General features: G+C 33.3%; 1 protein-coding gene across 3 annotated transcripts; it reads right to left on the reverse strand.

The window, feature by feature from the left end:
- Positions 1 to 204: 204 nt before the first annotated feature.
- On the reverse strand, positions 205 to 8592 carry LOC108981432 (serine/threonine-protein kinase tricorner-like). 3 transcript variants are annotated; one of them, XM_018952601.2, is made up of 14 exons: positions 8413 to 8591; positions 7583 to 7998; positions 6875 to 7049; positions 5744 to 5827; positions 5417 to 5658; positions 5092 to 5311; positions 4681 to 4760; positions 4519 to 4603; positions 3019 to 3150; positions 2816 to 2929; positions 2650 to 2697; positions 1903 to 1987; positions 1091 to 1147; positions 205 to 635 (listed from the first exon to the last, which is right to left on the reverse strand). In XM_018952601.2, the coding sequence occupies exons 2-14, from the start codon at positions 7801 to 7803 to the stop codon at positions 535 to 537; spliced, it is 1644 nt and encodes a 547-aa protein (XP_018808146.1). In that variant the 5' UTR covers positions 7804 to 7998; positions 8413 to 8591; the 3' UTR covers positions 205 to 534. The 3 variants fall into 3 exon arrangements, with proteins under 3 accessions (XP_018808146.1, XP_018808154.1, XP_018808161.1); XM_018952609.2 differs by having other exon boundaries at positions 8369 to 8591; XM_018952616.2 differs by lacking the exons at positions 205 to 635; positions 1091 to 1147 and adding an exon at positions 1193 to 1648 and having other exon boundaries at positions 8413 to 8592.
- Between the last annotated feature and the right edge of the window lie 3633 nt (positions 8593 to 12225).

Genomic DNA, 12225 nt, shown 5'->3' on the forward strand with positions numbered 1-12225 from the left:
GTTCGACGGTTCAATTCTTACCATCAACAAGAAAACACACATACTGACTTCAACTGAAGGAATGCCAACCCAAACCACAGTATTGATTCAACGGTTATCACCGACTCATTCAAATCACCAAGTGAAAAATAAATAAATAAAAATAAAGAACAGAGAGAGAAGGGTGGGGATGGAAATAGAGATCAGAAACATAATCTTACGATATTAATAAAATCTTCTTTTTCGTATATAAGTAGTACACTATCATCAACACTAACGGTAAGTTGGTTACATAAACAATCATGCTCGTATCATACAAGGGTTTTTTTTTCTTTTTTTGCATTACATAGGGAAGAAAAATGAATATTTTCAAAGAATAAATATTTCCAGAAGCTATTTTACAGAGACCAAACAACTCGTTTCGGGCCTTCGCCCCAAAAACGTTCACTCTAAAACAATGAAATTCAGGAAGCAGTAAGATGAAAAGACATTCACCGAAGAACAAATCACTCTTTCGTGACCATCTGAGGTTATAACAAAAATACGTGTAGATCATTAGGATTGTCTCTCTTTCTCAGGGACTTCTAGTTGGGGAGGCAAGAGGTTGAGAAAACTCCCATGAACAGGTTGACTGGCAGCCTTGGCCGACTCATCATCTGTAATAGATGAACCGATTTTATAAGACAAAACAGAACTGCATCAGCTTTTTACTCCAAGCACTAATCTGAAAACTTGAAATAAGCTGGCACATCGTTACCAGCCAATCCAAAATACTGCACTCTCATAAATAAAACCAACTTGAACTGTCTGTTCAAATTTCAACATCGTAGATGAGGAAAGGCAAGGGATATTGTGAATTTGCTTAAAAGTTAGGCAACTTCACCGAGATACTCCTTAAAAACTCCCTGTCTTCTCATTGCCGTACAAAAAAGTATGAATAAAAAAGTCTCTGAAATTAAAGAAACATGGGGCCTAGTACCCTTTCCAGTTGAAGTAATATATATGGCCCTACATCTAAAAGTTCTATGATTTGTGAGTATCATGAAAGAAATACTCGTAAATAGAAAAAGAAAAAAAAAACTTAGGATAAGAGGTGCTGAAAAAATCTTACCAAAAAGGGACTTGATGGAGGGCCTCTTAGTTTTAGTGCTCTTCTTCTTTAATTCAGCTGTACATATGAATCCCAAAAAAACATTCACATAAAAGATCATTTCCACATCATTTATCTCAGTAGATGAAGTTATGTTCTTACTTCAAAAAATGAACGATAAAAGGGTGTGAACAGATAGAATAGTTATAACCTGAACATAATTGCAAGCTATGCGTTATATGTTATAATGAGCACATCATTGTATAAATTTCTAAAACTTCAATTTAGTACAGCTTAAGACATACCACTACCAGGCGTGGTAAGTATATAAATAATAACTCCAGTTATGCCACAGTCCACAAAGGATATGGCCACCACTTGAGAAATGGTCTTGCAAAAAGGTTTGAAAAAAGTAAACCATTGCTTGAATACAATGGTAGAAGAGGCAGGTTAAGAACTTTCATTATCCGCTCTCCCTTTCCCCACATTTAGTTAGGAAACTCGGTACAATTTAATAACCTCAATACAGCCATATAACCCAATCCTAACTACATTGGGTCAGTTGCATAAATTCCAACCCTGAAACATTAACACACAGCACATTAAAACCTTGGTCAGATCCCCAAAACCATCAATCCCCCAAACTAGGTAAACAATTTTTTATTAGCAGCTAGGTACACATTAAAAAGTATGAAAACGAAAAAAAGGGATAAACCTAGAAATAAGAAAGAAAGCCTACAGAATTCTTGAAACTGTTGAAACCATGACAAATAAGGAAACTAAACCAATAGGACATATAGAAGTATGCATCCATTAAGAGAGTAAGCACGTACCAATCCCAGGCAATTGATCATCATTTACAATGTCAAAGTTCTTGTATGTATAACCAACAAAGTTGATATCCTTAGATGACAGCATCTGCAGCAGTGGAGAAAACAGCAATAAGAACATTGGAAACAAATACCACCCTTTCAGTAAAGAATTTAAACAGCAATAAGATACGTAGTGCTAACATACTATCGATTAAAGAGACCTCAAGAAGAATCAACTAACCAAACAAAAAGGGAAGCTCTCATCATATTTATGAATAATTGAATACTAAACAATTGCAGTTTGCAGACCAATAGGAGGAAGACACCAAATGATTTATGACCATGCCGAACAACAGAGTCGCACCAAATACATTAAGAAAACTTTGGAATGACAGAAGTGAATAGAACAGTGGTTCCATCAACAATGGAGTGACATCAGTTGCTCAAACTGTGGGAAATGGCACTTTATTGCCAAACAATGGTCAACATTATGAGATACAAGCCAAGTTGAGGATAAAATGGACCCTGACTAGCTGTGAAGACACTTTTATCATAAATAACCAAAGAAAACCCAAGCCACATATTGACTTCTGCTCCAAAATGACTAGTTGGTAACAATTGAAGCCCCTTGGAATCATTATAAAAGGCAAGAACTTCTCTCTTCCAAGTAATGTGGGATCTCATTCACTACCCTCCTAGACTTCATCCAGGGTATTACAACTATAGCACCTCTTTAGTCTCATTTCAATTCAAACTGCATATACTAACCTTCCTCCATGGACCAGCTTTTGAAGAAGTTTGGATTTGTTTGTCAGCCTATAGCATTATCAATAAATCATGAGAAAGAACATAAAGGTTAGCAACAAAATGCCTCAAAAACATGCAGATCAGTGTATTTTCACACACTCAGAAATGGTAAAAACAACTAATTCACCTCTTCAAACTTCTCAAAGTTTTGAGTATCCAATTCATCATTGACCTCAGGAATAAATGCAGCTTTGACTCCATACAATTTGTCCCAGTCAATGCCTTTGAACCATGGATGAGCCTAAAAATAACCAGCCAACAAGTAAATTCATTAATTAGAATTTCAATGTTTAAAAGCAAACCAATAGAACAGAATACACCACAAGACACCTTTATTTCATCGGCGCCTTTTGTTCCAAGCCTATGGTCAACATTACATAACATTTTACTAATAAGATCCTTCGCTTCTGGGGATAGTTTTGCTTCTTCAGGAAATTTCAAATGAGTTCTCCAATTAACTATCTGCATAATTTAGATGAGCCATGTTCCATCATAAATAAGAGAGACAAGAAATACAAGGTAAGGAACTAAAAACAATCACACATAACCCCCCCCCAAAAAAAAAAAAAAAAGAAAAAAAAGAGCTTGCAGAAAAACTCCACAGTAATCAGAACTCATCATAGCTACGAGGTAACAAGAGGCAGAATGGAAAATGCATCCGAGTCCCCATGAGTAAGCAAGTTTAGATTAACCAAGAAGAGGCACAAACTTGAGGTAAAAAAGAGAGATCTAAACTAAGTCAGTTAATATTTTTATGCCAGAGCGAATGGGTCGATGTATGTATTGATTGGAAAACAAAAATTTGGAAAGAGAGAGAAGATTGTACTTGGGCTTCTCCTAGTCTTCTATTCATATTAATAAAATTCTTATAGAAAAAAAGCATAGAGCATATTACTGTAAATGTGTTAAACAAGGACAGTTCATATTTGGATCCATTCCATTCACATAACTTTCAAATTAAACTGAGAAGATGCCAACGTGCTGATTTATAAACACGCACCAAGAAATTTATTTCCAGACCTTTCTAAACAATATGAAAAATTAATAAGCAGGGTAAAATAATCCCTTCCAACTAACTTTTATTCATTATAGTGCCTCCTTCATACAGATGGCCACATTTGAAAAAATAAAAAATTAATTTTATAAGGGCGCCACTGCATTACATGATATGTTTGCACCAGAGTTGCAGCATATACAAAAAGAAAATGGTAAAAAGTTATGATCATGCAAGGGAACCCTAACACACAAAGAGGATCATGAGAACAATCTCAAGTATACTCTAATGATACAAATTTTGCTGAGTTCAATTGGCAATTAATACAACATTTCCAGCATAAACCCTTTAGGAACACTCCGCTCTAGATCCTTAAATATAAGAAAATATTCCATTATACTATATTATCTAGAAAGATTAAATTGAGCAAGAAACCTCCAAAAAAAATTTAAAATTGTTAATTAACAATAACTTGTCAAAAAAAAAAAATAACAATAGGGATTCATATTGAAAGAAAAGCATCAACAACTGTACCACACACAAATCAAGGAAGTATTTTCAGTCTCTCCAGTGCCTTGTTTTCCATTTTTCTATCTCATAACTTTCAATTAAAGCTAACACCCATATTTCGTTCTCTAGCAAACTTCACCATGCTTCTGTGATTGAAGAACGTGCATCCTATTATAGTTGTTGGAACTTGGTACTGTGGTCCAACTCCAAGAGAGTCACAGGAGTAATGAGAAAAAAGGAAAAGGAAATAAAGATAAGCATGCCCTGCTTGACATATGTAGAAATCATATCAAGAAAAGTAAAGAACCGGGTATTCTTGAAGTTACCTTCCTACAGGTTGACATAGGTTCATCCGAGTAAAAGGGTGGATATCCTACAAGCATTTCATACATGATGGCGCCAAGAGACCACCTGGATAAGTAAAAACAGGATCTCACTAGCTTATATCATATAAAATACGGATTAGAAAAAAATGTTAAAATACCAACCAATCACATTCCATTCCATATCCTTTCTTCAGCAAAACTTCTGGGGCAATATAATCAGGAGTTCCAACAGTAGAATAAGCCTACGACATTAAAAATAGTGAAATGTTTTGATATTTTCACAACATAACCCTGCATGTTACCATAAGATTCTGGGGAAAAAAAAAAGAACATGCAAAAACAAATTACACTGGGAAAATGTTGAATTTGGAACCTCTTTGTAGATAGGATTTTTCAACTTTTTTGGGTCAATAGATGGGATTTACAACTATGGCATAGCAAAAACATGAAAATGAACCCTCCAAACTATGAGGAAGAGGAATCTTGAAGACAATTTTTTTTTATAAGAAAATTTACTGATCCTCATAATTAGGCATATGGCATCAAGAAGACATGTGATCTCATGAAACTTACAAGCATCCTCCTGTTCCTCTGCCAATGCTGAAGTTGCTCCTGTTGTGTGCGTTTTGGCGCCACAGGGCGCCCATCACTCTGAAGAGCCCCACTAAGGTTGTTTCCAGCAGAAAAATCCTTCTCTTGAAGATTAGTGCAGTCTAGTGGTTTACATAATCCAAAATCTGATAATTTCATGTGACCATTTCTATCAAGGAGCAGGTTATCTGGCTTTATATCTCTGCGATGCGTGAACATGGAATTCATCATATGAAACAACAAGACTTCAAAGGAAAAAGTATCTTGATAGCCTCCCATCACACAATGTAGACAAATGTCAAAGTACCTATGAATGTAATTATGTTTATGTATGGACTCAATAGCTAGGACTGTTTCCGCAACATAAAATCTGGCCTCATCTTCTGTCAGTGTATCCTTGCGCATCAATAAAGTCATCATATCTCCACCGGGTAGATATTCCATAATGAGATATAAATACTCCTCATCTTGGAATGAACAATAGAGCTTGACGATGCAATTGCTATCAACCTCGGCAAGTAGATTCCTCTCAGCTTTCACATGTTCGACCTGAACAAATTCAACTGCAAATTAGCAAATTCGATTATGACAATACACTTACCTAATTTTCTCTTGGGCTCAGTTAAATATATACTTGGCCTCTGCGAAGCATCTCTGATTTCTTAAGCTTCTTCATAGCATATACATGTCCAGTTGCCTTCTCCCTGCAGATTCTAACCTGCACGACAAAAGAAAATTAGTAACGGGCAACCAATTGATCTAAGAACATTGTGGATGAACTTCACAGAACAGGTTAATTACATGCCCAGAATAAGTCAAGAACATCATTAACTAAAAACTCCAACTTTCAAAAAATTCAAGTACGTTTTATATCCAATGGCACATCCTACTTATTCATTGCCTAAACAGAAGTTCTTCAGAAGAAAGAAGTGACCCACATTGTGAACCAAAAAAAAAATTTAGGTACTAAAGTTTTTCTATTAAGAGTTATTTAAGCTTTTGGGGCAGAAAGTAGCCCTATGCAGAAATATTTTAATTGACATAAATCAAATGACAAATTTATAACCCCTAGGGGTTGGTTCAAGTCGTAAAGGCCTTGATCTTGGAGGTATGCTCCCTCCAGGTCTAAGGTTTGAATCCTCTTGGGTGCAAACAATTTCTAGGGGCCATCAGATTGGAGGAACTTTCTTTTGAATTACCCGATGTGCACTTGTGGAAAACTCTTTGCAGAGGGCCTATGCACCCCCGAGATTAATCTAGACTTTGTTCTCGGACACCCGGTGCCAATAAAAAAAAAAGTGACAAATTTATGCATAATAAAATTAAAAATGTGCCAGTTGCTGTAGTTATTGGATTCTTCTGTTCATAATTTTCATCTCACTCTCCCCCAACGTTATGGTGTTGGAGTTATGAATCCCTACTTACAAGCCTTCTTCCAGAACATAACCCCACCATGTGTGTGTGTGTGTGTGTGAGAGAGAGAGAGAGAGAGAGAGGGAGGGAGGGGGAGGGAGAGAGATGCATGAGATAGGTGTAAAACATTTGGAAAAACATAATAAAAAATTCACTGGCCACTGTCATTTGTACTAGCAGCAAAATACTATTTAAATGCATTATACTAATTTGGTTTCTTGTTTCCTCTAAACTACTGGCGGGAACAGATGTATAAAATTGTGCTATAATTACAAACAGAAATCACATGCAAATAATTAGAACTAATATATATATATATATATTATATATAGGTCAAAGCAAAATAGTATACTTCTCCAAATGCACCCTTCCCTATCATCGTCAATGGCTCAAAATCATCAGCACCCATCTTATGCCTTTGAAGGCGCATGTATTCAGTTTCCTTCTTCTCCAAATGCTTTAGCAAGTTGTTCTGCTCTTCCTCGGAGACCTCAGCATCAGCCAACTTCTTTTCAAGTATATTGCGTCTGAATCAAATATAAGTAGTTTAATATCATCACTCAGGTTTCTAAAAACTAGTTTGCTTCAAAAACTTCTTTGATGAAATAAAATCATTAGCCAGAAAATTAGGTACTTTTACAAGCCAGTATATGGCTCTGGAAAAGGGTGCAATATTATTTCTGTTGAATAAAAAATACACCATTAGTGGAAATAATTGATCATAGAGAATAAACAAAGAGCTGTATAAATAGCTATACTCATCCCGGTATAAATGTAGCCGGGGAGTTAAACAATTTGGGTCCTTCTGGTGTTCATGCAGTCAAATCAGCAAGGACTACATGCAAAGCCTTACTACTTATCAGTGACCCATGAAGGTAGCCATAGAAACTAAAGGGGAAGGTACTCATAGTAATAAACATCTTCAATCCGCCAGAATGTAATATTAATCTTTTTTTCTAACAAGTGAGAAAAAGTAAACTATCATGGCCAGTTTAAAGTGTAGACTCACAGTTTACAACATGACCAGCGCATTATTAAAAAAGAAGCATTGAAAACATACCGCTCCTTCCTCTCCTGCAGGCTCTTCATCTGCTTCTTGTAGTGGTCTTCTATATATTGTTTTGCGGCCGCAACCTTCTGCTTAGTCACATTTGAAGGAGCGTCCTCACTCGTCGGCACTTTCAAGACTTCCTTCCCATTCCCTGTAGCTTCATTCTTCTTAGAAGCCTTTGACTTATCTTTCGACCTAAATTTATTGAACCAACCCCTCGCCTTTTCCATCTTTTATACTCAAGTTATCCTCCCACTTAGTAAATCCACACTTTCAAGTGCAGATATTACCTCATCTCACCAACAATTATGGAGTAAACATTTCATCCTATAAGGCGATGCAGCATCGATCACTAAGTATCCGATGCATGTGCTCTGTAATTGACGAACAAACTTCACTTACGGCATGAAACCCGAACTCGATTCCTGAATAATACCATTTCCAAGTAATTGTAAGAAAAAAGGCGCCCCCAACTTGAAGATCTTAGTTTCTAGAACAGATACAGCGAATGCACCGTTTGCTTCCGAGAAACAAGAACAAATATATTCAAAGAAGTTATTGGCCTAGAGCAAAGTAAAATAAGATCATTAAAAGATACATGCTCAAACACCGATAACTTAGTCTAATTCATCATCCTAGATGGCTTATCAAGGTTTCGTTTTCCTTTAATTTTCCCACATTTTATCAGTGACCAAGCGGAGCTACAAAGTAACAAAACTCAAATTAAATAACGAACAAACTCAATTCCGAACGAGAATCTCCGAAAACCCTAGATTGCAGATACTTTTAGCTTACACGAAACGGAATCAGACGGTTCCTGAGAGAGGGGGGGCGCGTACCACGGGAGCTGAAGGAGCTAAAACAGAGCCGCGAAGCGAAACGCTAGAGTAAGAGAGACGGAAACGGGAGAGTCCGCGAATTACGGTGACAAAGGAACTGTGATTGTGAAGAGGAGCACTATGGGGTTGATGATGATCCCGGTTCCCTGCTCAGACTTTTTGTGCTCTTTTGCTTTATGAAAGACTTTTATTTATTTATTTATTTAATGTGCTTCTCTGCTGTTGGCAGTTTGAGTTTTCCTCTCTTTTTAGTGCCTTTTTTTTCTTTAGTAATTATTGTTTTTTTTTTTTTCTTTCCTTTTAGGACGCATTTATCGGGTTGTAATCTAGTCGAGCACAGCTCATTTTTTATTCATCGAATTCAGTTCAACTCAAAATATTTGAATTAGATTTTATTTTTAATTTTTATTTGAGCTCGACTAGTTAAACTTTTGAGTCGAGCCGAGCCAAGCTCAAATTCTAGTTTGAATTGTTTATTTTTTAATTTTTTAAATAATATTTAATAATTAATGAATTAAACAAAAAAAATAAAAGATGTAATATTAAATTTATATAAGTAAAATTTTTATTAAATTATAAAATTTTTTAAAATTTATTATTATTTATAAATTATTCAATATTACTAACGTATGATTTGAAATACTCTTAACGAAATTTAAAATAATTCTTTATTTTAGCATAGAAAAAGTGAAAATGAAAATAATAAATAGCTCGCTCGCCCTTCGAGTTGCCCAAATGTTAAAAACATGACAATACTATAGTATAGAAGTTATTGTGGGAAATATATAAATTAATGCCCCATGACAGATGGCAGAACTATGAAAATAAATGTAGGAAGCCAATAACAAATGTTCCCTTTTTTTCTTTACGTCATTTTCCCTTTTCCCCTTTTTTCTTAAATGCTCTGTGGGAGAGAGCACAATTCATCACGAGAACCGCCGCTACAACAATCTATAATGGCGGTTTTTATGATTGCCACCAGAGGTCGGATATTCAAAGTGGCGATAACAAAGTGACAATGGTATATATACGAAATTTAATGTCGGTCAAGAAGTATAAACCAGAGAAACTTTTTTTTTTTTTTATTTATTTGTGGTGACCAGTGAAACTTAGGAGAAGCTTGAGGAATGAGATGAAATGAAAATTTTATAAAAAATAATAAAATGATTTGTGAATAATAATAAAAAAAGTATGAATTATGATATTTTATTGGATATTAAAAAATGAGAGAGAAAAAATTAAATAAAAATATTATAAAATTAAAATATTGTTAAATATATTTTTAAATATAATTTATGTTTTGATATTTAAAAAATTTCGGTTGTAATGATTAGGTGATGATTAAATTAAATAGTTAAAGATTTGAAATTGAAAAGTATTTGTATTTTAGTAATGTTTGAAAAGAAAATTATGAAAAGTTATGAGGTAAGATGAAAGCTCTATTCCCAAACAACATCTTAGTGATCATATTTACAGGTGCCAATGAAGTTATTTCAATATTGTTCACAAATTATTTTATTATTATTTATAAAATTTTCATCTCATATCAACATTTAAAATAGATCTTATTGTTATTTGATAGAAGGATATGGATTCCTTAAAAGAGTAGTGCTACTATTCCATCCAAGTTTGCCCACTTGGTGTGCCCTCTAATATAAATTGCACTTCTTCTTTTTTGCTTTTTCTTTTAAATATTTTTTAAACATTTGTAATTTTTTTTAAAAAAAATCAATACGTTAAAAGTCACTTCCTTAATCATTAAATAAATAAAATAAAATAAAATACATGAACGGTCAAATTAAGAAAACAAACTTAGGCGGCATAATATTATTTTCCTAAGTATTATAAGAATAACAGTAAGTTGTTAATTTATCTCCGCACACGTGACTCCAATGAAAAATATGTGAATATGAAAAAGATGCTCTCAAAGTTTGGACATAAGACTTCAAGTACAAAAAGAGATATATAAAGTAACTATTAGTATTTAGAGAATAACTTCAAACCGAATGTGATAAAAAGAGAGAATTTAAACCCTCATCATTCTAAGAATATTACAATCAGTAAAATTTTTAAAAAATTCAAAATAGTCCCTAAATTTTATACACAATTCTATGTATATAGAAATTGGCACCTCCAAAAAAATTATAATTTCTATATGCTCTCTAAAAGTTTTTAAAATTTCAATATACATAGGATTGCCCTTCCAATTTTTTTCCCATAGCCTTTGAATTTTATATAATTTCTATATATTATCTAATTTTAAGGATGTGGTCCTATAAAAATTAAATTAAAATTAAGTTTAAGAGAAATAATAAACTATTAGCATGCATCCCAAATTAAGTTTAGGTTTCTTAATATAGAATTCAAAGTGAAAATATAAGAAAAATTATTTAAAATTGATGATTTATATGAAGAATAATTGAGAGGTTTTATCTTATAGACTTCATTGAGTAAGCAAAATTTTATTTAAGGTGTTAATTGTAACATTTTATGCTTAATATAATACGAAAAATATTTAGATTTTACATGAAACTTAATAAACTAACTTAGATACTAGAATGAAATATGATATTCTAAAAGATTCTTTGATAATTTCTATGAAGAAAATAATTTCTACATATTTTATTAAAAAAAAATAATAGATGAATATTATTCTATAAAATATTATCGTCAAAAACTTTAAAAAGACATTAACTTTTGATTTTTAAATTTATTTTTATAACAAATTATCAAAATTTAATTTTATATATATTCATTATTTACGATGTTTTAATATTGTTTTCATTTAACATGAATATCTCACGCTTTAGGAAAGTTGGCCCAAGGTTCCGCCGTTACAATAAAACCTGTCCCAAGTGATTTTCCCATACAATCCCGTCTCTCTCTCTCTCTCGCTGCACCCCTCAGTCTCCCTCCCCTCGATCCATCGCAGTCTACGCAGCCATAAACAAATAATTATGCAAATGGGTCCACCCCCACAAATCTTTAAAACCCACCAGTTCGCACAAAACCAAAACCCACTTCATCCATGGCCGCATTATCCAGTTTCTTCATTTTGTTCTTCGAATCATTGGTTACAGACCCAGATTCTTCTTTCTCATTCACACGGTTTGAGAATGATTCCAGAATCGAGTCCTTACATTATTCATTTATCCTATCATTCAAAATATATTATCAAAACTTATTTTTATTAATTTTTATAATTGATCATATATCAGTTTATCGTTTATCTATTTTTTTTTATTTTTTTTTAATAATTTTTATTCATTTCAAATATTTATTTTAACTATCAATAAATTTATAATATTTTTATATTTTTCAATATTTGTAATATCTCTTTATATAATTAGTTTGAACTGGTCGTTGGTTTGAAGAAGTGAAGCAGTGGATGTTAGGGCACTTCAAAATTATGGAATATGTTCTCAACAGTGGATTGTATGCACTAGCATGCAGCAGGGATGCCACTAGTTGCACTAGCGGGTTCTGAAGGCTTTGCTGTAGCATTCTGTAGCTTTCTGGGTTCCATGTTTTAATAAAATTATATTTTATATGAGCATTGTGAATGCTCAAATGTAGTATATTTGTTGAGGAGAGAGAGAGAAAACAAAAAGCTTCAGAAAGAATGGTGACGTGTCGTTCGGTTATTAGATGGTGTAAATTCTATCTTTACACCACATCCGGTTCGTAGCATCTCTAATATTTTTTGTTTATTTAATATTATCTGAAATATTTATACAAATAATAATAAATATTATAATTTATCTCTCTCCTCTTATAGACGTAAATCTGTTCATAATTTAGGGATGACAAATT

Source organism: Juglans regia, chromosome 12 (genome assembly GCF_001411555.2).
Source record: "Juglans regia cultivar Chandler chromosome 12, Walnut 2.0, whole genome shotgun sequence".
Lineage (NCBI taxonomy): Eukaryota > Viridiplantae > Streptophyta > Magnoliopsida > Fagales > Juglandaceae > Juglans > Juglans regia.

What these genes read in the sequence shown, in the direction of transcription:
- LOC108981432 (XM_018952601.2), bottom strand. Translation starts at nt 7,803, where the DNA reads ATGGAAAAGGCGAGGGGTTGGTTCAATAAATTTAGGTCGAAAGATAAG. An exon ending in AGATGCTTCGCAGAGGCCAA is followed by an intron (nt 5,659 to 5,743) that starts GTATATATTTAA and finishes GAATTTGTTCAG; the next exon opens with GTCGAACATGTGAAAGCTGA. An exon ending in TATGGAATGGAATGTGATTG is followed by an intron (nt 4,604 to 4,680) that starts GTTGGTATTTTA and finishes TTACTTATCCAG; the next exon opens with GTGGTCTCTTGGCGCCATCA.